The 25,370-nt window shown below is 43.8% G+C and overlaps 1 protein-coding gene and 1 pseudogene across 2 annotated transcripts in view; both read left to right on the top strand.

Moving 5' to 3' along the window:
- lt (vacuolar protein sorting-associated protein light) overlaps positions 1 to 25,370 on the top strand; it is a 184,138-nt gene that overhangs the window by 146,529 nt on the left and 12,239 nt on the right. The window contains exons 16-22 of one of the 2 annotated variants that reach the window (XM_055075699.2): positions 1,459 to 1,651; positions 2,696 to 2,888; positions 8,960 to 9,100; positions 10,827 to 10,963; positions 15,292 to 15,391; positions 16,054 to 16,098; positions 18,857 to 18,933. In XM_055075699.2, coding sequence (XP_054931674.1) covers positions 1,459 to 1,651; positions 2,696 to 2,888; positions 8,960 to 9,100; positions 10,827 to 10,963; positions 15,292 to 15,391; positions 16,054 to 16,098; positions 18,857 to 18,933 — 886 coding nt within the window. Of the gene's footprint in view, positions 1 to 1,458; positions 1,652 to 2,695; positions 2,963 to 8,959; positions 9,101 to 10,826; positions 10,964 to 15,291; positions 15,392 to 16,053; positions 16,099 to 18,856; positions 18,934 to 25,370 lie in introns of those variants that run through there. The other variant, XM_072286637.1, reaches the window with a different exon arrangement.
- On the top strand, positions 22,868 to 24,965 carry LOC140216237 (uncharacterized; annotated as a pseudogene).

Here is a 25,370-nt window from a genome sequence, read left to right as displayed (position 1 = left end):
CTTCTAGATTTGTCGCGCGTCCATCGGCATGTTTTGTGGATAGCAACTCGGCTAGCAGGCATTGATCTATGAAAAGTGCAATAAATGCCCTTGTGAGTGTTTGCACAACACTGTACTGTTGTTCCTTTGTCCCAAGAGCATGGAGGAGAACCCCACAAATCTTGTCCTGCATTTACCTTGATTTATCGATTATTGAGGCTCTGTTCGTTATAATATTGATGCCTTAAAGATTCTCAAGCACTAATCTATCATTTTAGCTTGGCTTAGTATTTGCCTTTAGTGTCCCTTTAATCTCAACAGGGGGAGGGGGGGGTTGCAGAAATGTTAACGTACTGTGCTTTGGGCATCTGCTAAAAAAATTCAGGCGGCAAAAATTATTTCGAATCACTCTCCTTGGCACCATTTGTGTAGCCCGTGTTGCTTTAGAAAGCAAAACCCCACCTTTCAACCATTGCACCTTCCAAGCTCACAAACGTACTTGGCAAGGCCAGGCGTGCACCCTCTCTCAACGTGTGCAGCCACTCTCACACAACCACTACCACTCCTGAGTACAGTCAAACCTTGATTTAACGAAATTTGTAACGTAATGAATTATTGTCATTTCTCTATCTTAGTTTCCATTCAGAGCCATGTATTTTTTTGTATGTGATTTAGCAAAGTAATTTCATGGTACAGTTTCGATATAATGTAGTTTTCTGCCATTTCAAGTATGTGCTTGGAGCCTTTATAGCTAGTAAATCTAGCAAAAAAAAAAACTAAAAAATGTTGGCCGAGGCAAAAATTATAACAAGCATCCATCTGCATGAAAAGTTTGAGTGGCAAAAGCACCGTCACAGTGCGAGTGCCGTGGCGCAGGAGGCAGGAAACATCAGTGTGCCATTTGTGGCATTGGGAAACAACTTGCAGAGGCCGCAGAACACGCGGCAGCTTGAAATGCTCAGAGAAACACGAGTGCTGACGATTCCTTCTGTGCAAGGGGGATGGGGAGGGAATGAACGCGTGGTAACATGATCAAGCACATGCTAGGGGGTAAAGGGGGGGGGGGGGCGAGCTTGCACAGATGCGTGTAACTTTATCTGTAGCTTTATCATGTAAAGAATTTACGCTTTTTTTTTGCTTGCCAGCACGTGTACAATGAGCTGCGTGTCTATTGTTGCTTACACTGAGCATTCACATGTGTCATGAAATAAATCAGTTGGAAGTTTAGTGCTTCCCCATCTCCTGTTTCATCATGTCCATATTTTCCTTCACTCATGTCCATATTTTTCCTTCATTCATGAAAACATTATTGGAAACATGCCTACCTGTATGCCACATTTCTGGGAAGTTCAGTACAATTAATCTTCTGTGGTACAAAAAGTGGTAACAAAGGATCAACCTGAATGTTTGTTGAGCTTGGCTACATGCCATTAACCATTGTGCAAGCCGAGTTTTGAGTGGCCACAATTTTTGGTGCAGGATTGGCGCAGCAGATGCGGTGTTCACGTTGGTGCAAAAGCATGGCCTGTATGGTGTGGTACAGGAGAAGCTAGTGCTGTTGATCCGGCTGGATGAGGAGAAAGCCAACCAGCTGTTGGTGAACTCCACTGACCGGCTACCACCAGCCACTGTTGCCGACCGTCTGAGGCCGCATCCACGAGCCTTGTTTCGTGTGAGCATGTGCCGCCTTGTGAGGGGTTACTCTGACCCGGATTATTGGCAGGGAAAGGGACAGGTTGAACACTCTGTGCGTGCACTGTTAGTAATCAGTAAGGGCAGGGAGGTTAACCGGATGCAAATTTCTTGCTTGCTACCCTGCAAGGAGGTGAGAGAAAAGGGAAATATACTCCACTGAAGAAGCTTTGCGAGTACAGTCGAATCCACTTATAACGATCCCAGACTTATCGGTTAAAACAATCACATTTCACTGCCTTTACGATTTTTCAACCCTGCCTATTGAAATTGTGCTCGGATATAATGAATGTTTTGAAAAGTGTCGTACTGTTACAATAAACACTTTAAAACGAGTCACTGTAAAAGGAGGGCACACGTTAAGTTCCGAAGCATGGAATTGCGACCAAACTGGTGTACTCCCCACTCCAGTCCAACAGCTGAAATTAGTGAATGTCATGCATGGATTTCATAAGCTGCGTGGAAAGTCACTCATTTTCAGCTCTTTCAAGGCATGTCTCCAGCATGCTTCAGGGTGACGCAGAATGGCGGCCGTGGCCTCCACAATAGCATGCGCAGATGCTATTGGGGAGGCTACGACAGCAGCACTTCAGCTTTTGTGCAGTTCTCCTTGCAGCACTGTGTGCAATCTTGGGAGGTCACGATAGTGGCACTTTTGTTCAGAGCCTGCGGAGGTTACTACGCCGTTATCAGGAGATGGGCGTTCGTTGCACCTCTCGGTGCAAGTGCGGCTGACGCTGCAGCCATAATGGCAGCAAGACTGCAAAATGCCGGAATGCCACTGCAGTTTCCGCTTTAGCAATAAAAACAAGGTTTTTATTGCTAATGATCTTTTGAACTGTGACTATGTGGAACTTATTTCACACACATATTCTGTACTCTCGCAATAAAAAAAAATTTTCCTAGTTAGCACCACGTGTTGTCGCCACACATCCAGCATTCTGGTCCCACCGCGCTACTCTAATAGTTCCTTGCTCTCACGAACGTGGCTTCGTAATTGCCGTCTCTCCCTGCCTTGCTGCAGTACCTGGATGCACTGTTCAAGCGCAGCCCTGCATTGTGCGAGGCCCAGCACATGGAACTGGCACGCTTGTATGCCGAGTTTGAACCTGACAAGCTGCTGCCACTGCTGCGCCAGTCACACAGCTACCCTTTGGAAGAGGCACTTCGGCTGTGCCAGGAACAGAAGCTCGTTCCAGCGACCATCTTCCTGCTCAGTGGGTCCTTTCTTCTCCCGCACCTAATGTCATGCTTTGAAAAGCGAGCCATTGGGCCGTGGTCTGCAATTGATGTAAGAAATAGCTGCAAAACACACAGTTCTTTCATACCTGCCAACTCTGCCATATTTTATGTGAAGTTTACGAATTCAGGCTTCTTCTATGAATGTTTCAGCATGTTTTACAAATAATTGGTCTCAAACCATACCTTTGTAAGTCTTTCAAGGAGCTTCGAGTGAGTTTATTTGGACAAATTCCTGATGCAGGTGAAATCAAAAGCATCCAAGTTGCTGAAGAAGTAATTAATTAAAGAGTGTGTTGCTTGTCAGTTTGGGCTGCTCTAAATTTCCTTCTGCTTTCGTGCTGCGTTAAAGGCAGGCTTTCACTAATAAGGTGTGTACGTGTCTCTCAGGAGCTGTGGGCTTAGGGCAAACCTTTTAAGAAACTTGCATACCGTATTTATTCACATAATGATCGCACTCGCGTAATGATCGCACCCCTGAATTTTGTCGTCAAAATTCATTTCCTGTGTAATGATTGCACCCCGAACTTGCTGCAGCGATGTGTCGTGTGTGAAATCTCGCTAATAATGATCATGCTTACCATCTGTCGAATGCTATGCGAACAACTCAAGACTCAGGTGGTCTGAGTCTGACTAGACTCAACTGGTGACTGACTAGACTAGACTCAAGACTCAGGTGGTCTGCACGCGCCAAGCATTCTTAAGCAGATGCCCCATTTCATTCCTGCCATCACTTTCCGCACTTCCATGACAAAAAAAAAGTTACAACCACACTTGCCTTTATTATGTGTAGGGTTTATAATGGTTGTGGTCAACAACAACAACAACAAAAAAGGCACCTTTCGATTCTTCTCGCCTGCACTCGTGGGCACGCAACAAATCGCGAGCGGCAACTATAGTAGCCACATTTACATTGATACGTTAGAAGTGTACCCTATTCATGCGCCCACGCTTGTAACACAGCTAAGATATTTGCCCACCCTTAGTGGAAACGTGCTGTATTAGGAAAGTTGTGAAGACAAATGCCGCAGTTTCTGCAGCATGCCTGCCACGTGTTTCTGTCACTGGCAGCTAAGCGCGCCCATCTGTTTCTGTCCCCTCAAAGTGGACGTGGCTACGTTATTGCCACAAACTTGCCGATATTAAGGATATTATTCATTACTGGTATGGAAGAAACTGTTTCAATGCATGTAATGTACTCATGAGAAGAAGAAAAATTGCGTTCGGCGCGTTCGGCTTGCTCCACCAGTCGCCATTTTTGTTTTGGTGTCTCGCACTACATACAGCGGCAGTCGCCTATTTGTTGACCTGTTGTCATCTCGCAGCAAACGCGGAATGGAAAAAAAAATTTTTTTCCTTTCATGGGAAATTTAACCTGCGTAATGATCGCACCCCTGAATTCGCGTCAATTTTTTTGACAAAAAAGTGCGATCATTACGCGAGTAAATACGGTACTTTTCCCCCTTTTCCTTCACGGTGTTGTGTGGGCGAGAATTTTATTTATCTTGAAGTGCACAATCTTGCGGGCATATTCTTCATGGCATTTTCAATTCTGTAAGAAAAATTGACATGCCATCAGAGAGCTAAGTGCAAAATATACAGATTTGTGTTCTTCTTGTTTTCTTTTTTTTTTCATTTACATTGAATATCAAGATTCTAATGATGAGCATGTTGTCATTATGTCTGCAGTAAATGAAAGTTCACTACAGAGGGTTGTTTGTTGCCAGGCAACACATGTTTAGGGCACCTTCATGAAGTGTCTTAATATCAGGTAGCAAAGCCTGTGGTAAAAGCAAGCTCTCGCCCTTTGGAAATAAAAGACAAGCATTCATATGCTTGTTCATATGCCACATAAATTTCATTACCCAAGTAAAAATACCTTATATACTTGACTCTAACATGCCTCGAATAAAGCACACTTGATTTTTATGACCAGAAATGAAAAATGCAATGCCCTTGACTGTTTGCTACCTGATTCTAATAGTACGAGAGAAACCAATGATGATTTCCTCTCAATTGGAAAAAGAACATTTTTTCCATATGAGACACAGTGGACAAAGCATTACTTATTGTCTCTATCATACGTCTTCTTATCAACAGTCATCACTTCATCTTGAGGGCCATCGATTGCATTAAGTATTGCATTGCTTAAACACCTTGCAGATGATGGCAGCCTAACAGAGTAAGCATAACAATGTTGCATTTGCCACAGTTTCTACAGCTGTAGCCCAAGTATGGACTAGATTGGATTATGGCAATGTTGAATGCAAATGAGAATAGGCTGTCTCTACAGTTGAGCCTCACTGTCTCAAAATTGCATCCATCATGAAAATAGCTTTAGTATATCCAATATCTGTTATAAGTGTGTATATTCTTTACACGCACATATTGGCAAGAAGCATTTTAGATTTACTTGGTTATACCTGATACTTCCGTATATCTACAATCCCAGGTATAACGATATATTGGTTACAACGAGCACATTTCAGTGCATTTATGATTTTCTGACATGCCTGTTGAAGCTGCTTCCAGATAGAACGAACATTTTTAAATCACTGTACTGTTTCAAGGAATGCTTCGAATCCGGTCACAGTAAAGGGGGTGCATGCAAAGTACCAAACCATGAAAACGGGAACAAACTGGGCACCTGGCAGCACGTGCCCCGCTCTCTTCCAACCACAACAGTGATACGGCCTTTGGGATGAGCAAGCGACCCCCATGTACAGAGTTCTGAAGCCACGAAGAAGGTCACTCGATTTCACGGCACGCCTTCTTAGAGGAGGAGCAGCAATAGCATGACGCAGGGCCTGAACTGGCACATGTACCAGTGTGATAACGAATGTCACGACGGCTGCACTCTAGTTTTTGCGTAGTGGTCCATGCAGGAAGACATGCATTATGCCTATTTCAATGCTTTGGAAGAACCATCTGTGTCCTTCCACCAAGGAAACAATGGCCACTCAAGTGTTCATGTCGATGTTCACACAACCCGAGTCAGTGAGAATGCTGCACTGGTTGCACCGCACACTGCCGTCATGCAATGTTGCAAAAGATCAGGGGTTACTGTGCCATTATCAAGCGATCGTGGTTTGGCGACGCATCATTAACGTGTTGCCAAGTGCTGGTTACGGTTCACCATAACAACCTACGTTTTGAACATTGCATTTTCCTTGGCCGAAGTAACAAAGATAACGTTATTTATGGCTCTTGCAAGACAGGCGCGCAGTCATAATGCTGAGACCACGATGTTCGAGACCTTCGCAGAATGGCGGCATGCTGCAGTAGTTTCCAAAGTTTACACTTACAACCAACTGGGATGCTTTGTTCTCTTGTGTGCAATACAGTCATGTCCCACTGGTAGTACAATATATCACAAGCTGTCGAATAAAAAATAGCGGCTGCGCTTGCAATTTCTAAGTGACAGGTGATAGGAACCGGGTGCCGTTTTCAATGAGCTATACCAGCCACTACATTTCGTTCCTTAGATGGACGTTGCTAACAGAAATTTACATGTAGTTGTGATAACACATCGTTAGAAAAGATGACACTGAAGATATGATTTCTGGACCAATGTGCTGCTGAACTGTAATTGCTGATGCCAGCTTCAGTGCGGTTAATTTTTGAGCATTTTTAAGGGACAGTCTGTATATAATGAACTACTTTATATATAAAGAACTGTGTATAACGTCCGCTTATCACAGAACTATCAAATTCAATATACAGTCAAATCTCGTTACTATGAACCCCACATTAACGAATTTCTCAAATTTATGAATATTTTAAAAATGCCTGCCAGATGGCCGATATCTTCAATGTAAAAATATTTCAGAACTACGAATTTCAATGCAGCGCATATTTCAGAATAACACATGTAATTTATTTTCCCCTTTATAATTGAGGAACAGCAGTATTACAAATTTGGCTAAAAGTAACAGTGCTGCAACTCTCGCGTGAAACAGAAACTGCGAGTGCACTAATTATCATCATCACCATGTTGTGTGCCAACTGCTTCACCACAAACTTCACGACTAACTTCACCACAAAGCTGTGGCGAAGTTCACATGAGATCCAATGATGAATAAAGCTAACGATGGCGGCAAGAAGCAAAAGCAGTTTTCGTTGCAGGACAAATTGGACGTATTGCAGTGAATCAACACAGGGAAAAAGCAAATCGATGTGTGCAGACAGCTTGGCATTGCCCCATTGACTGTCACAACCATTTTGAAAGACTGAGACAAGATTGTCGAGCTTCACCGGGAGTCGCAGCTCGCTCCTACAAGGCAACGGTTGCTACTGGGAAACTTCAAAATTTGGACCAAGCTGTTCTTACATGGTTCAAAGATGCCAGACTGAAAAACGTTCCTGTGTCTGGCCCAATGCTCCAAGAAAAAGCCTTGAAATGCACTTGAAATAACTGGGTTCGACGCCAGTGTGGGTTGGCTTTTTCGTTTCCACCAAAGGAACGGAATAACTTGGCAGGTAGCCTTGGGCAAGGAAAAGGCTGCTGACAGAGAAGGCGCGGATTCCTGGGTCACTGATCGTTTTCTATAGGTGACTGAATCGTACTCTGAAGATGATATTTTAAACGCAGACATGACCGCATGTTTTTATCAGCTCCTGCCAGACCGGACGATGCACTTCAAAGAGCAGCAGTGCAAAGGAGGGAAGAAGTCGTATCTTCACATGACAGTCCTGCTCTGCTGCAATGCAACAGTCACGAAGAAAATCAAAGCACTCGTCATCGGCAAGTATTCGAAGCCTCGCTGCATGAAAAGCATCGTGTCAGTGCCGTATGACTACAGCAACAACAAGCGAGCCTGTATGACTAGAGAGCTCTTTTCCAAGTGGCTCATCAAACTCGACGACCAAATGAGGATGGATGACCGAAGAATTCTACTGGTTGTCGACAACTGCTCTGCTCACATTGTGAATGTTCGCTTGATGCATGTTCACTTGGAGTTTCTGCCGCCAAACAACACGTCCTTGCTGCAACCCCTAGACCAGGGCATTATAAAGAGTGTGAACGCAGAATTTGGTAAGCATCTTGTGCAGTGGTTGATTATCAACCTCTACCTAAAGCAGCCAACTGCAATCAGTATTCGTCAGGCAGCGAAAATGCTCACCGGAGCTTGGTGGAACTTGAAGGCGTCCACCATTAGCAACTGCTGGCGAAAAGCAGGACTTGTCAAAGCGCCTGTGCAGCTTGAAGATGACTTGGAGGTGACCGACAGCAACCCAGGAGACTTGTGGACTGAGGTAGCGGGACTGCTGCCCGCTGTCTCTTCCTTCAATGACTATATGGAGAGCGACAGCGCAGCACAAATGGCGGCGGACCTGACAACCGAGGAGATTGTTGACTGCGTTTGCAACATCTCCAGTGACAATGACGACCAAAAGGAAGACAACTGTGGGTCACCAAACACAGAAGATGAGATCGTGTCGAACAATGATGTTTTAGTGCACGCACAAAGTCTGCACTTTTATGCGTCGGTGCAATGACGTACCCGATGAGGTATTGTGCAAAGTGGAAGATCTAGACACATTCCTAATCGGTCGTGCATGCTGTACGCGCCAGAAGAAAATCACTGATTTCTTCAAATAAAGCAGGTTTGAAGTGAGCGAAACATTTTTATATGAGAGTATGCTTGTGTGTACACGTGTCTACTGCCAAGCTACATCATTTTCATTCCTATGTTTGACCACTGGCTTATAACAGCAAGTTTTTCATTACAACAATATCTTAAATTAACGAACAATTTTTGGCGGTCCCACATGATTCGTTATATCGAGATTTGACTGTAAAGTAGTTCTACTGTATTGACATTTGACTCGTTGCAGGTTTGGTTTTGTACTCAATTTTAATGTGCATGTAAATATTTAGCATGTTTCTTCTGGAAGAAAGTGCACATAAGATTGAGTGAGTATGGTAATCTGTATTTCTGCTTATTTTCTGAAGGATGGTCCTGTAAATAAAGAGTTTGAAATGTAAAAGACAAACAACTGACCAATACACATGTTGTCCCGATGGATGTGATGGGGCAATTTGCAGAACGCATGGGCAACACCAAGGAGGCCCTTCATCAGATCATGGCCAAGCTGGGGGACGTCCACCAGGCCATCGCCTTCTGCAAGGAGCATGACGACTCCGAACTCTGGGCAGATCTCATCAAGTACTCGCTCGACAAGCCACGTGCGTGTCAGCCATCGCCCATCTTCTGATTAAATGACAGACACGCTGAAACCTCTAAATGAAAGCTGAAGGAGCAATGGAATATTTGTTTCAATTGCAATAATGCTAAAGATTCACCTTCTAAATTAATTTTTCCAACGAATTTTTTCCTTTCTTTCTTTTTAAATTTCAAATGTAGTACTTGCAAACATCACCAAAATATAGAACAAGCTTGTGTTCATAAGAATGGTGAACTGAGGTACTCGCTTCTTTTTTTTTTTTTTTTCAAAGTAAGATGGTGGTGCAGATTAGTCATGTGGCTGATTGTTAATGATCCATACTGCTTTGCTTTATAATGATTTTAGGCAGTAGGGTCTAAAACTGATCCTAGAGGAACACCTGTAATTATGGGGGTATACTGAGAAAAAAAATGTCTTGACACACAAATTGCTTTCAACCCCTTCAGTAGCTTAAGAAGTTTATAGTAGTTTCACTAAATCCATAACTTTGTAATTCTTTTTTACTATAGAGTGACTGCTTGTGTCAAAAGCTTTTTTTTTTTTAATTCGATAATATGACTACAACAAATTTATTTTTATGCATAGACATGTATATACTCTGGGATTGCTCCAACACTGCTGATAATTTTGATCAATTCGTTCTGAAGCCATGTTGAGAATCTGTTAACAACTTGTTGTGTTTAAGTAGTGTTTGAAATATGCTGCAGGGACCTTCTCAAACATGGTATTTATAACACTAAGCACGAAAATAGACCAATAGCTGCTAGGATATTTGGTATCACAACTTTTATGATCAGTAAGACTTTCGTTAATTCGACTCCAGTTAAGTTGATACTGACTGTAGCTTGATTCGGTATTGGCCATAGGTCCTGGCCGGCACCCATATATTTCTGTGGGCCCAGGCTTTTGTTATTGCAATCCTAAAATTAGTCTTTGCCAGGTTAATTCGAACTTGACTGGTCAGCACGCATGCATCTGAGCCCAATGGTGACCCCCTAATAGCGACCCCTTTAGTTGCAGTCTCTGTCTTGGTGGAGCTTAGGGAATAGTAAATCTGTCGAGCACACAATATACCCTGCTGAAAATGCCTATTTTCAGCCTGTCATTGGAAGATTTTCAAGTAAGAACGGTAGCTCACAATGAATAATTACAGTACTTACACTATCATAATGTGCACTTTTTTTTTCCAATAAGATTGTTCTGAAAATTGCCCGTGTGGTGCAGTCATATACAAAATGAAAACTGCATTCGCAGAGCCTACTGCGAGTGGGTCGCTATCACAAGATGGCGACCCACGTACCTCGCTTTCTTAACATAACGGTGATGACACACCACCTTCATTCAGTCTTCGATTATGAAGGCTTATTCTAAGTTATTTTACATGCTACGCTAGCGGCAACGATTCGCGTCACGGTTTTTGGCATTCCAGACAATTGAATGCGTTGCAGGATGAACTGGAAAATGGGTTAGTCTAGGCGAGGGCCACCATCGCATTTGTGATTGTTGTGGAGCTGTTTGAGAAATGCAGGATATAAAATGTGCAGATGTGTAATCAAATGCACCTACTGTTCCTTTAACACAAAATAAATGGGAGTTGTTTGCGGGCTAGAAAGTAATTATTGCCACTATACATTGTTTTATGTTTGTGTGCGCACTTATTAAATGTACTATGTAGAGACGCATTCGAGATGGTCTGCAAAAGATGCCTTGCACGTGTGTGTGTGCAGCCTTCATCACGACGTTGCTGCACAAAATTGGTGCACATGTCAACCCCATCCTGCTGATTGTGCGCATCCCCATGGGGCTGGACATCCCTCAGCTCCGGGACTCTCTGGTCAAGATCATGCGGGATTACAACCTCCAGGTACCGATTGTTCACTTATCGAGTGCAGTTGGGGATCGCATTCTCAATTGGCCATTTTTCACAACACAATCCAACCTTGTTGGAACAAAGTGGCAGTTGATGCAGAAATACCTTTGGTAAATTAATATTAATTATAAGCATATTGTATTTGTTACACACTGATATCAGCCAAACAAAATTTACAGTCACTGTCCGACAATTCCAATCAGATAATTATAGAGTCTACGCTCGTTACAATGGACTCATGTACAACAGACTTTTGGATATAACGGACCATATTTCAGCCTTAGTTTGTTCTACCCATCTTATTAATGCAACCAAATTCGCTTTTAATGGACTGCGCTACAACCGACTATAGGCTACAGCGGACGAAATGAGTGGTTTTTGTGTATAAGTCCAATTTTGAAAAATGTTTTTCAAAATTGGCCGTATTCATATGGAACTTCATATGTAACCTAGTTGTCCTCCAGCACGTGTCGTGAAGTGCCGGTGGAGGAAAGATAATACTTTGAATGCAAGCCGAGTGACAGTTTCAGTTTTGTGCCCTGTACCAGACAATTGATCGGGCACAATATATAAAATGTGTCTTAGTTAGAACTTCGTTTTATTTGAATAAATTTCCAGTCCCCTTATAGTTCGAATTAACGACATTCTGCCCTACTACAACCGACATTGCCACCCACACTTCATCAATATTGTGCACTCTGTACTTGGCTGTGGTTATCACCAAGACTGGTCATTTGGTGCAGCAAGTGATTTGAGAGAAACACATATAAAAATAATGGTCGCATAATGTGGCCTTCTTTACACTGTGGCCTTCCAGAATTCTCAAACATCAACTGTGCATCGTAAGTTTTATATAGACTACTCCGGGGCTTTAATAGTACCATCAAAAGTCCTGCATCAAAAGTTTCAGGGTGCTACGCACCACAGCTACATCACCCTTACCTGGGCTATATGACCTCCACGTGGATAATGCTTTCACATGGTACCCTAAAAGTTGCAAGTTTAGGTTCCACTGTTTCATGTTTGGACAACCTCCCACAGTGGGCCAGTGGCAATCTGCGCTGGGAACGAGGTGATGGGTTCGATTCCCTGCCGCAGCGGCCACATTCTGATGGGTGTGAAATGCGAAAATGCTGATGCACTTGGACTAGTTTTGACCACTTGAGGTTCTTTAAAGTGTACCTAAATCAAGGTATGCGAGCATTTAGGTGCACATTAAAATACTGTGGGTGGTCAAAACTTATATGGAGCCCTTCAATACGTGTCCCTCATAACCCACTGTGCAGATTCGAAATGTAAAGTCCCACAGTTCAAACTTTACATGCTGAGATGCAGTACGTGCCCTGTTTCGTTGATAATAAACCAAAAGTGTGCATCATCTGCAGCAACATTATCTTTTTTTTAATGTGGATTTTCTCTGTAGATAGAACAGCGCAACCAGGACAGCAAGAGTGCTCCACATTCTGTCTTTTATGAAGCATGCGTTTCAATGTTCTAGGACAGACTGCTCAAACCACTGAATTTATTTTTTCAGCGAAAAACTTTTCAGTCCATCATTACTATGTATGGTAGTGCTTCCCTGCTATTTCGGGCGGAGCAGGTAGGTATTGGCTCGAGACAGTGGATTCAGGTAAATGCACCATGGAATGTCACCTCCGTGTAAAATTTTAGCGAAAATGAGTGCGTTGTTTAAATTAATGGGCATTTATACTGGCGCAGCATTTAGTAATAGGCTACTTATATGGCATCTGCAGCTAAACTGTTGTTCCAGATCCACTGCCATGGCCATGGGCACTCCCAAAGCTAACACTCCCATGCCTAATCTCGTACACGTATACAAATTCCCTAGAAAGTGGACGAGACGATGGCTGCCACTGTAGCTTAATTAGTAAAGTGCCGTACACGTAATGAAACTCCAATTTGCAGCAGGTTATCTTTTCGTTCACTTTCATTTTCCTTACTATTTCTACATTTTAATCAAACATAACATAATTCCCCCTGTGCTTTCCCTGGCTTCATTGTCTGATGGCTTTGTGTGATTGTAGCTAAACTGTAGTGTTCCTCTTAATATGTTTTTTCTGTACGGCTGCACCACCAGCTTTCTGTCCATTCTTTGCCAGCCTCAAGCACAGAACTCTTCACAATCTTCAGATTACTGAACTTCATTTTGTTGGGCCGTGGTCTTTCTTGGAGTAGTTTTTTTTTTCTACAATTGATGAAAAGAGAAAAAAAAACATGTAGCTTTGGAAAGTTGTTTAGCCAGTTAGTGTGAACTGGCATAGATGCCTGTTGATCTGCGGACAAATTGATTCCCAAAAACAAAGCTACGCATGTAGTGGCGATGTTAATTTACTGTCTGGTGCGGTGTCTGTCACAGTCTAGGGCTTAGGGGGCCAGGAGCTCGTTTTGTATGAGCGTCGGAGTTTTTGTAGACGCATGTGGCTGTGGTCAAGAACATGGTGGCAAAAGAAACTGATGACTAAAAAAGGCCCACTTTCAGCACTTTCTTAAACAAGGGATTCTGGGTGTGGAGCACACGGACATGCATTTTTATTTAAATACAGTCAACAGCTGATTTTTCGGACGCCTAATTTTTCCAACTTTTTCCCGGCCCCGGGACATACCTCATAAAATCAATGTATTACATGGCTCAAAATTTCGGACACTCGAGGGAATGCTAGCAGCTTCCGCTTCCGCAACAGTGCAACTGGCGTAACGCAATGCTTTTTTTTTTTCGTTTCTTCCTTCGACTGCTTGTTTGTGTTTGCCGTGCATTGACGAGCTTAGCGAGTTCTGTTACTACTGTGGCTCACATTTGATTAAATCGGCTTCAATGCTTCAAGACGCTGTTTCTGGAACTTTTATTTTTGCATGCAACGTGGCAGCGAGGAGGCACTCAACGAAGTCATCGACAACTGCGCTGCACACAGGCACATAAACAACTTGAAGTCTGTGCGAGTCGAGTTCTTGCCACCGAACACGACAAGTATCCTACAGTCGATGGACCAAGGCGTGATACGCAACATGAAGGTGAACTATCGGTCACGCTTGCTTTCGCGTGTGGTGTTGTGCCTCGACAGTGGAAAAGCTTGCTCTGTCGATTTGCTTGTAGCACTTAGCATGCTCGCTGATGCGTGGAAGTCGGTGGCACCCACAACGCTGTGCAACTGCTTCCGTCACGCGGGATTTGTGTTGAATGGCGACTCGGCTGACTTGGACGAGGATAGTGTCGTCGAGCAGTTGTCTGGCAGTGAGCACCTCATCGACGACCTTCGCACTGCAGGCATCGAAATTCCCTCGACCGTCTAATTTTTGGAGTTCACGGACATGGACAGAGAGTTGGAACTGTGCACTGGGCTCACGGATGAAGAAATCATTCGCCAAGTGCTTGCAGAGTCTGAGAGCGACGACGACGACGACTCGCCTGCAGCAGTGCAGCCGACGCAAGCTGAGCTGATGCAAGCGGTCGCAACTCTTTCGTCGGCTTACAGCGGCACGACGACCCTCGTCGAAATTCAGGCAGACTTGCTTGCACGCAAGCGAAGCATGGTTCAGAAGACCATTAATCACTTTTTCCAGCCTCTAACTCAATAGTAAGCAATAAATTGAGTTTTTTTGGGGCACATTTGCTTTTTCGGATTTTCTGATTATTCGGAAATTTTCGCGGTCCCTTGAGGGCCCGAAAAATTGGTCGTCGACTGTATATTTAGGTGAACTTTTTGCACTTTGCTTTTACTTAAATTTCGCAACAAATTTTTGTTGGTGTGCATTCAGTAAAACATGTGGCTTTCTTGCTTGCTTGTTTCATACGGTTCAAGTGAAAAACCATCGTTCATACGGTTTAAGTGAAAGACCAAGACCATCGTTATATACACACCTTGCCAATAGTGGTGGTGGTGGCGATATTGACCTTTGGGCATGCTTTCCACTCTTAGAAGCGAGCTGCTACTACAGAGACATGGACTGGTTTTGCTGTTTATTGGCGAAGTAAAAGTCTGAACAAACCATTCAAACAATGCTGGCTAGTGTTTATCTAACAATGCAGAATAATTCCATTCTTGCTGCTTAACTAGTGCAAAAACAAACTAGCACTAAGCACAGAACTTAATTTTGAAGTGGTTAGAATAAAAATGCAGGCCACTGTTTCCCTGTGAGGCTGTGGCAAAAAAGAAATTCACATTTCTTGTCCAATCTTTTTTTTTTTCTTTGTCTCTCATTTCTTGTACAAAGGAACCTAGGTTTGACTTGGGCCATTTGGTGTGCGGGTTTTCAGGGTGTGTGAAACTGGGCACACCGTGATTGAGTGAGTGTATATGCTTCAGATCTCCCTGCGTGAAGGCTGCAAGAAGATCCTGGTGTCGGATTGCATCGGCCTGCTGCAGAAGCTGCACCGGCAGCAGAGCCGTGGCATTGCCGTTGCCTGTGAGTGGCTGCGCTGACGGCATGAATGTTTTTACAGCATAGTGATGCTGCTCGGGCAGACATGCTGTGCAGAAAGGTGGATGAATAGGAATAGAATTGCTTATCGGGTGCTTGTGTCGACGTAGCGAAGCAACACTTGGGTGACAGCAGTAGCAGCGAGCACGGTCAACAGTAATCAAGTTCATTTCTACTTTTCGAGCATGTCCGACATTCCAGAACAATTGGCGCTGCTTGCATTGGTTTAAGATTTTACTACTCTATGCACATACAATCCGATCAGACATACCTGCGACATAGGCTTGTGCGAATGTTAACTTTTTGGTTTGAAGCGAAGTCAAAGTGAACAGTAATTAGTGTCGAATAATTCTAAAGCGAATAGTTCGAATAGTTGTGGGATTTGTCAACAAGTTGCCAACACATAAGTGCAGTGAGTATATCGCGCACTGACAGTAATGCCTGCAAAGTATTACACACAATGAAAACGGCTGAAAAATCAAGTAAGACCCTGCACATTCTCGGATTTTCACTGCAATGGGTTCATTCAATACACGGAATGACTGTTTTGCTGCTCCAGGCTGCTGCTGTTCTATGCTGGTTTTAGCCATGTTTTACACTTGTTACTAGCCAGCTGTGAACAAAGTTCCTGATTTCTTTCTTTCCAGACGACCAGCTGTGCCATGCTTGCAATCGCCGGATACTTTCCAAAGGCAAGCACTTATCTGAGCTTGCTTTATTTTTAAGTGTTTTTCTTTTAGGCCTCTGTAGACTTCCCCTGTGTACAGTCCCAGCGGAAAAAGATTGGCACAAGTGATGGGTAGCCGGGCTAGCAAAATCGTGATACGTGGCACTGTTGTTCCCAAGTGCGCCAATAATGAAAGTGCCAGGCACATTCCATTTTCCAAAGCAGGGGTGACCAGCAGAGACCGACCCACCTGAAGGCCTGCATTTCAAAAGCTGTCAAATGGCTCTCTTTTCAGCCAAGCTATGTGCGAACGAGGCTGCACATGTGAGCTCATCTACTTATTTTTCATGTGTGGCCATTATCAGTGATGGTATTTACTTTAACCTAGCCTCATTGGTGCATAGCTTGGATGAAAAGTGAGGCATATGATAGCTTTCGAAATGCGGGCTTTCAGATGGGTTGGCTTCTGCCGGCCGCCTCTGCTTCGGAAAACAGAATGTGCCTGGCATTCTCGCTGTCAGTGCGCTCGGGAACGAAGAGTGATAAATTTTCCCGACCAGATTTCCTGCATAACTTCCACAGCATTGCACCTGATGTCTGCAATGGAGTATAAGTAGCTCCAACCTTTAAAGCGTACCTCCGTTCCCGGATTCATAGCTCGCACCAGTTTTGCTTCCGCAATGTCCTCGAATGGGTTTTCTGCTTCTTAAATTTCTCACTGCCGTTGCACGCTCGTACCTTTACGTAGCAGTAACCGACAACACATGACATTGCTTCCACTCAGGAACGAGAGGCCGAGATGCTGCAAGTTCAACTTGATGCCATAAGCTGAAGGGATGAATGAGAGAGGAGTGCGGAGAAGGATAGTTTGGCAGTACCTTGTCAATGGAAGCGTGTATAGATGGGTTTTAGTAGGCATGACACGACCTTCATCTTTCAACTCAAAGGTGGATTAATTATACAGGGTCACAAAAGAAACCGGAAACAAGATGACAGTGAAAAGTGTGGTGACAAAAATCGACATCACCTGGGGTGAGGTTTAGTTACTTGTTATCTGTAAAATGAAACTCCTGCTTAGTTAGAATGATACATGCCTGGGTCACACAAGAGTGCACATGCTTTTCGGTATACAACGCTTCGGCAATTTGACAACTGCACTGATAAAGTGCCTCGTAAGAATTGATGTGTTAGTGAAATCTGGAAAGCAGCTGCGTGACCAATTTGATAAGCGAGAGTTGGATGTATCTTTTAGCAAACTGAAATGTTCCCTCAAGCAAACATTGACACACACTGGCAAGCTTTGCCAATGTAAGCTTTGTCGCTAAACATCAGGACCTTGTAAACAACACCTTTGCAACATGCATGTAGAGCTGGTGCTGTGGTTAACTGTACACGTTAAACAGCGGTCATGCCATCCCTACTTTTTCCTTGTCACCATCGCTCTCACATTGTAAATCTATAATATGTGTCAATCTGTCTGTGTGTGTTAACTGCTATATTAAAGGAGAATACAGCCAGCTTCCGTTATTTCAACCCTGACAGGACCGACAAAATTGAATTATCCGGCGGGTCGAATTTAACAAAATGCAGAAAAAATGCCACAACACACTAGTGATTCATTTGGCAGCATTTGCCTGATTCTAATATACCCCTGAATCAAACGCACACCCACTTTCTTTGTGTCCAAAGTAGAAAACCAACGTAGAGATTACGTTAAAGCTCCTAAACAAAGTACAAATCTAAAGCGCACACTATGTTTTAGTAAGAAAAAAGGTGGGCAAGGGTCTAATATGGGTTGCACCATGGCGGCTAGTTGTTAGTCAGCTTCGCCATACAAATATTTTCAACATCAGCTTCACCACAATACATCTGGTTTATGCGGTAACGCTGTCAAGGCAGTTTTAGTTTCGTGTCCGATTGCACCGCACTAGCGATTTCCAGCCTAGTTTCCTCGAATAAAAGGAAGGCATGCATTAAAATCGGCTAAATATGATAATCAGACATTGTGAGATACGGTTCTTGCTTGAAAAGTTTTCTAGGGCAGGCTGAAAATAGGCCCTTTCGAAGGGAGATATGATGCGTCTTCAACCCGTTCACTGTCCCCAAGCTCCACCGAGACTGACGCTGCCACTAAAAGGGTCACCATAGGGTTCAAGCACATCTGTGATGACTTGTCATGTTCAAATTATCTGGCAGAGGCCAATATTAGGATCGAAATAACAAAAGCTTGGGCACACAAACAAGCATGGCACACACACAAGCATGGGCGCTGGGTCGGACCTTCAGTAATGATCGTATTAACCGGATTTGAATTAACAGAAGTCTACTGTAGTAAGACTTCCCATAGTTCAGCTTCCATGCTGATTGAAGTGGCTGGTTTGTGCAGTACCATGCAGTGTTCACCTGTGATTATCGGTGAACTTGCTTACTCTTTGTTTATTTATTCTTGCCAGAGTTGTAAAGGTGGCAATGTAATCAACTTAAGTTCTGTACCCTTGCAGAAATGTTCTTGTTTTTATCTGTCTGTCCGTCCGTCCGTCTGTCTGTCTGTCTGTCTATATTGTGTTTTTGCTAATTGCCGTGGAGCACATATTGTGCAATGCTGTGCTCCCTGACAGCAAGCAAGTTTGCCTCTAGCTCAACAGCCTGTGTGTATTCATGAGGGATATCAGGTTGCCACAGCGCAGTATGGTTCCAGTTTCTCAGAACCATTAAAGTCTTCATTTGCTTCTTGAGATTTTTGCCAGAGGAGCCAAAACATTAGTCTTCTGTGGTTTGTGCAGATGTTCGTCACCTGGAGGATGTGGTAGTGTTCTTCTGCAAGCATGCCTTCCACAGCAACTGCCTTCCTAGTCTACCAGTGAGTGTCATTGCTGCTTGGCTTGACTTAGTGTGGCAACTCAGTTGGCCACTCGCATTGCTTGAGAGGGAAGCTGCACAAAGTTGCAATGAGGCAGAGGGCACAAACATGCAGCAGCACTCCTTTTATTTATTTTTTCTGTTCTGTGCTTTGCTCACAGTTTTTTCGTCAGCATACCATAGGTGGGTGATTCCATGTAAGATCTAACAAAGGATGACCGGTCAGCCTTTTAAACTTATTTCAAAATTTTGTAGATTGTTGTCTCACAAGTTGAAAAAAGAGATTTTCAATTGGTTTTGCTGCCTAAAGTTTTTTTGAAGCACTGGGAATCAATAATGACGAAGAAGTAGAGTGCCAGGCTTACCTGCTCTGCTGTTTTGGGCAACTTTGGCTATGAATTACACAAGATATATTAAAGTTAGGTAGCTAAAAATTGTTTGACTAAATATATGCATGTTTTTGCTCGTGTTCAGTTATTTTTGGTGTTTATGGGTAGTGTAGATGTTTTTATAATATACCTAAAAATCAGACCAGGAAATCTTTTTTTTGTCTGCTTTGCGGGTCTTTATCTCAAAAAAGGCTTGTGGCAGAGCGGCAACGATTCCGCGTTACTAGCATACTTATTTATCAAACTGCTGAAACTTATATTTATTTAACTTTTCAATAAAGACTTTTACACAATCATTAAAAACATATTGCATAATTATGTTCCACTAGTAGTTACGGCCTGTCAAATGAGGCCCTTACGCAAAAATAGGCAGTTGTTGTAGATCTGACTTCTTGCCCGCTTAGTGTATAGAGTGCAGGCAGGATTTGATTTATGCTTCTTAAAAGGCCAGCAGTACCAAAATATGTGTCGGCAGCACTGAGGACGTCAATGTTGAGATGATTTGGTCACCGGAGTGGCCATGACTGAGCAGGCGCGCGTGCACTCCAGATGCTCGTTTTAAGAGCACAGTGAGAGCTCATTTTTGCGTCCTCAGACCGATAGAGTTCGAAACCTCTCGGTAACTTCAACGCATGTGCACTGGAGCTTCGCTATTCTATCCGCCAGTGGCGTAGCTCACTTTGCCACTCGGCCTCCTCCTTGTAGAATTTGTCGGGGGATCAAATACATGAATAACAACTGCGTTGCCGTTGCCAAAGATGCTGAAAATAATTTTTCAATTCTACGCACTGTCACGACAAGTAAAATATTTTAGCATAAAAGAACATTTTCGTATGTCCCAAAAATTGTGCCAGAAATAACTGATATGAATGCTTCCATGTTTTTTGTCTATTTTATAAATAAAAAATATATCAGTTTAGAACTTTAGAACTATATCGCTTCAAAACCAGCAAAGCAGTGCATGCCACTGATGTGAAAAATGTAAAGGCCATGAAATGACCAAGATGATTAAAGAGGAAAAGAACTGCGACTTCAGACACGACATAAACGAAGAAGTGGACAGGACGAGCGGTATGAGGCTAGCACAGAAGCCACATTTGCTGCTTGACGGGTAGTAACGTAAAAAAGAGCTCAGTGTAGGAGAAATCAGGTTCAAGAGGGGGGTGCTTCGGACCAGTTGGTCTGACATGTTTAAAGAGGAAAAGAACCGCGACTTCGGATGGAACGTAAGATGAGACGTAAGACCGCTCATCCTGTCCACCTCTTCGCATTACATCCCTTCTGAAGTCTCGGTTCTTTTCCTCTTTAAACATGTTGGACCAACTGGTCTGAAGTACCCCCCTCTTGAACAAGATGAGGACAAATATTTTAATGAAAATTTGTCACTGAAGAACCTTCCTTACATTTTTGTACATATGTAGCAGCCAGGAGAAAATCTCAATGACGCTGTCCTTGATGCTAGTGTATTGCGCAGGAGCAGCTGTCACCGGTCGTGTATTGTGAGTAATTGTCCGGAAATTGTAGTCGCAACAGAGAGCACATGTAAAAAGCAGAAGCTCTGCAAAATGTACATTAGAAATTCAAACATACAATGGAATATACAAATGCAAGATACAGCTTGATAAAGGGCAACAAAGTGTTACTGGAAACAAAGTTTACTGCACGTATACACAAAACCTCTGAACAAGATATTTAGATATACGCATAAGTCTCCAATAAATATATGTGTCTAACCAAAGTGTCAGTATATAATGCATCCAACAATTCAAATAAACATGTTGCACAATCACAGATCACAGAATCCTAAGGCCCGCCCCCCTCTCTCCGCTCCCCCCGATACATTGCGCACGACGGAAGGTGGCGCTTCCTCCCCGCTTTTTCCCTTGCGCAGACAAGACTGCGCTGCCATCGTCGGCTCACCCATCACTCTCCCCGCCCCCATGCTTTCACTCGCACATACAGCATGTTGTGCGCGGTCACAATGTTATCGCCCTTGGACTTTATACGGAACATGAGGGTGACGGTGATAACAGGAATGCGCCTGGAGTGTCCATATAATTGCTATCGCAACAATAAGAGTCTCCAGCAACTGAAGCGTCCCATGGCCCATTACTTTCTACAAAAGAAGTAACAAAATCGAGCTTTCACTATGCGACAATTCGCTGCGCCGCAACAATGTCTCTCTTTTCTTTTGTGGGGCGGGGGCACCGAAATGAAAAAACGCAAAGGAAAGCATATTGGCCACAATGAAATGCCTACATTAGGCATCTAATGTGGCTAATGAAGGAATGTCGAGGAAAACATGAGACACTTGGTCCGCAGAGAACCATATGCATACTGCTTGGTATTTTACACCGGCAAGACAAAAAACCTTCCGGAGCGGTAGCGGCGACATTGAAGTGGTGGTGATGCCCGCAGGCGAACGCATTGCAATCCATTGAGTCCCAACAGTGATGGCAGTGACCGATCACTGTTTCTTTTTTTCCTCTGCTAGCCGGAAAGTGTCCAAAACTCTGCCAGGCCATAATCCGCTCGGCCAGAGAAAAACGAAGGTGCACCTAGCCGCACTGTGGTCAGGGCAACATGAGAAAAATGCATGTGCTCTGGCTGGCTCTGGCAGCCCGCAGGTAGCGAGAATAAGAAAATTGAAGAGGCTCAGTGTGTCCTCTCGAATAAAAGTGAAAGTAGAAAAAATAAGAATGTAGTTTCCTTTGCTGGCTTTAGTGTCTTGACATGGATGTTTTGGCACAGGTGAAAAAAAAAATGTTGATATTCTTTCCTGTGACATGATGGCACAAATGAACCACCGCAGTCGCTTCATTGGACCTCGCTAAGAGCTTTGTCAAATTGTCTGATAGTGTGTTGATTCAGCTTGTCTCGTATGGTCCGATGTACGACTTTAGAAAAGTCAATGCACCTTTGGCGTCAAATATTTGTAAGAACACTAAACCTACAAATTTCCGGAATTTAAAATCTAAAGCATGACTTTGGCAATGCACCTTTTGCATGAAGAGTTTGAGAACTTTATACCCATAAAGTTTCGGAATTGAAATCCATGCACTCCGTAGATTTCAAGGCCTCCGCGAGATGCCGCCATAAGCCCGCTCACTATCAAAACGCTCTTGAAACTTTGTGCACGGATGAGGCTCCTTGCGTTATGTGACTCCAGTTGCATGGGTGTTGCCATGAAATCGAGCCCGAGTTCGCAGTGTTCGCACTGAAGTGTCTTTTCAAGTGTGGAAAAGGCATTCCAGAGAAAATCCAGAATGATTTCTGGCACCGGGGGTTGTTTTGGTCGGCAGTGCATGACGGCGTGAAAGAATTTCGGAAGGGGGGGGGGGAAGCTGAAGCCACATTACCCCCCCTCTGGCTGCGCCCCTACTGTTCACCCTTTGTTCGCAATGCAGCAAGACGCTGATAACATGGTGAAGATGAAAGCAAGGTCAAAACTCTATCAGGGAGCTCTGAGCACTCACTTCATGCACACGGGTAACAGCCACTGCTGCCAGAGGGACTGCACTGCACGAGTTGCGATCAGTGGAAAGCATGAATGTGGTGCTACAGTCACAAAGCAAGGTATGGAATACCAAAAGAAACAAAAGCAATACTATCGGTAACCGGATGCACCTGCCTATCTCAGATGGCGGCAGCAGACGGCCTGAACTGGCCGTGCGTTCGATCCGCTGTTCACACTTCATTCGACCACGATAGTGCTTCCCCTTTGCTCTTACTCTACTGCTCCTGTGTGTCTCATGGCGACAAAGTATAGCTCTGAGCAAATGTATTGTGCAGACTACCTTTCAAAGCACAAGAAGCTCATTGCAAAGAAGTGAACTTTTCACAGAGTTACTGACCTAGACATCAATGCTTTGAAGCAACTTTTAACATTCGAAAGATCAGTGACTGTCAAAGAGACAGACTACTTGAGCTATCTGTGCTTTCGCTACTGCTGCAATGAAATATCTTCATGGAACGCACAGTTGAGGGATGACATTTTTATGCCTCCTGAAGAAGAAATTGACGTCATCAACCAGAGCATTGCAACTACCGGGATGTCCCCTTTGAAACCCACAGGCGCAGTGAGAAGTCGGTACAAGCCTGCTTACATCAAGAGAAAACAAAGGGAGCTGCAGAAGGCGGTAGCCGAAAATGTTCAGTGCAAGATACGCCGGGCGTAAACCAAGGTGATGCATCAGGAAATTCAGCCGAAGGAAAGTGCTCCTTCTGCGCGCAGTAGACTGAAAGCTTTCAGCGCGCCTATGCAGCATCGACACCCTGGGAATGTTGTCAACTTCTCACTCTCCTGCCATCAACACTAGCGAAAAATGAAATTAAGAAGCTTATTCCTGAAGCATCGACGTATCAAATCAATGAGTCCAGGAAATTGAAAGAAAATCATAGCATGTTGTACTGACCAGATCCTTTCATCGGGCATAAGGTGAGCCCTGAGTGCATATCTGCAGCACATGATTACTAAACGAAGGTTTAGTTGGAATGTTCCAGACAGCCCTAACAAAAAGGATGACCTGTCGGTTAGGTATGATCGATGGAGAAAAAAATATTAGGAATAACACGTTTCATGACAAGATCTATTAGAGAGGCATTCCACGTATACTAAGATGACCATCCTGATTCTGGCACTGGCCTATCAAAATTCTACACCTTGCAACCGTGCTGGGTAAAATGTTATCCCCAGCATGATGTGTGCATTTGTGTCATTTGCGCCCACTATAAACTTTGCCTTGCCGCTTTTGAGAACATTACTGGCCACACAATTGATGCTGATGATCTTCACTCAGCATTCATTTGCATTCCATCATCAGCAGAGTGCCTTTTATGCGAATGCAATCAGTGTCTAAAAGGCAGGATATTAAATTTCTCCCTGGCAGTGGAGAAATTTAATATCCCAGAAGGAAAAGAAATACTGCTAGCGACGGGGGAGGCAGGTGACCTTATGAAAAAGGTTTTGGATGCTGACACTTTTTTTTAATCATCTTTGGGTGTTAGTGGCAAGGTGGATCGTGCACAACCAGATTAGGAAGACACAAGGCAAGGCTATCTATGAGGAAAAGCAATGCACACAGCATGGGAGCATTGCATTCCACTTTGATTTTGCCGAAAACTGGACTGTCGTGCTTCCTGACGAAGTTCAGGCATACCACTGGCAAAAGCAGCAACTATCCGTGTTTACGTGCATGGTCACAATGAAAAAATCTAGGAAGAGTTTCGCTATTTTTAGTGACAACTTGAGCCACGACTTCGCTCAAGCCTGCTTGGCTCTAAAGAAAGTGAAAGAATGGGTGGACCTGCCAGTGTGCTTCCAAGGTGACATGTGAGTGATGGAGCCGCCAGTCATTTCAAAAATAGATTCCAGCTTTTCGAGTTCAGAAAGAGCGATTGTCCCAACAGCCAATGGATATTCTCAGCAACTGGACACTGGAAAAAGATGTGCGATGGAGTTGGAGGACTTATCAAGCATCAAGCAATGCTCAGCAACTTGAGAAGAAACCCTGGAAGTGCAATTCGGGCAGCCAGAGATCTAATACATGTTGAAGAAAAAGAAGTTATTGCCTTCTGCAAGTTAAAAAATGAAGAATGGATGAAAGCACTCGCCTTCCATGGCATTCACTCTTGGCATGCCTAGCAGCCTTCCAGGTCAATGGGAGCATCTCCTGAATTATACATGGCACACATAGCCAGGTCTCCATGAAAGAAACTATGTGTACAGGAGTGAAGACAACCTGTGTTGTCGAATCATTTAATAAACGATTGTAGCCCAGAAACAAATTCTGTTTGAATGAAGCAATTCTGCATGACCTTCACAATTTCTCCATTTCACTAAAGATTATTTGGAATATCTTGCTTGCTTGTTGAATTTTATCCTCCTTTTAGGTAATCTAAGCTGTGTATCGAATTCTGACTGCGTTTTTGTGGAGGTGAAATGTGCAAAACGTCTGTGTGCTCTCCGAGTGCCACAGCACATCAAGGAACCTCACGCGTACAAAACTGGTTCCGAATCATTCACTGGGGTGTCTCTCACAGCTAATTG

Source organism: Dermacentor andersoni, chromosome 2, assembly GCF_023375885.2.
Source record: "Dermacentor andersoni chromosome 2, qqDerAnde1_hic_scaffold, whole genome shotgun sequence".
In the NCBI taxonomy this organism is placed as follows: Eukaryota; Metazoa; Arthropoda; class Arachnida; order Ixodida; family Ixodidae; genus Dermacentor; species Dermacentor andersoni.
This window is presented reverse-complemented; position numbering and strand designations above follow the sequence as displayed.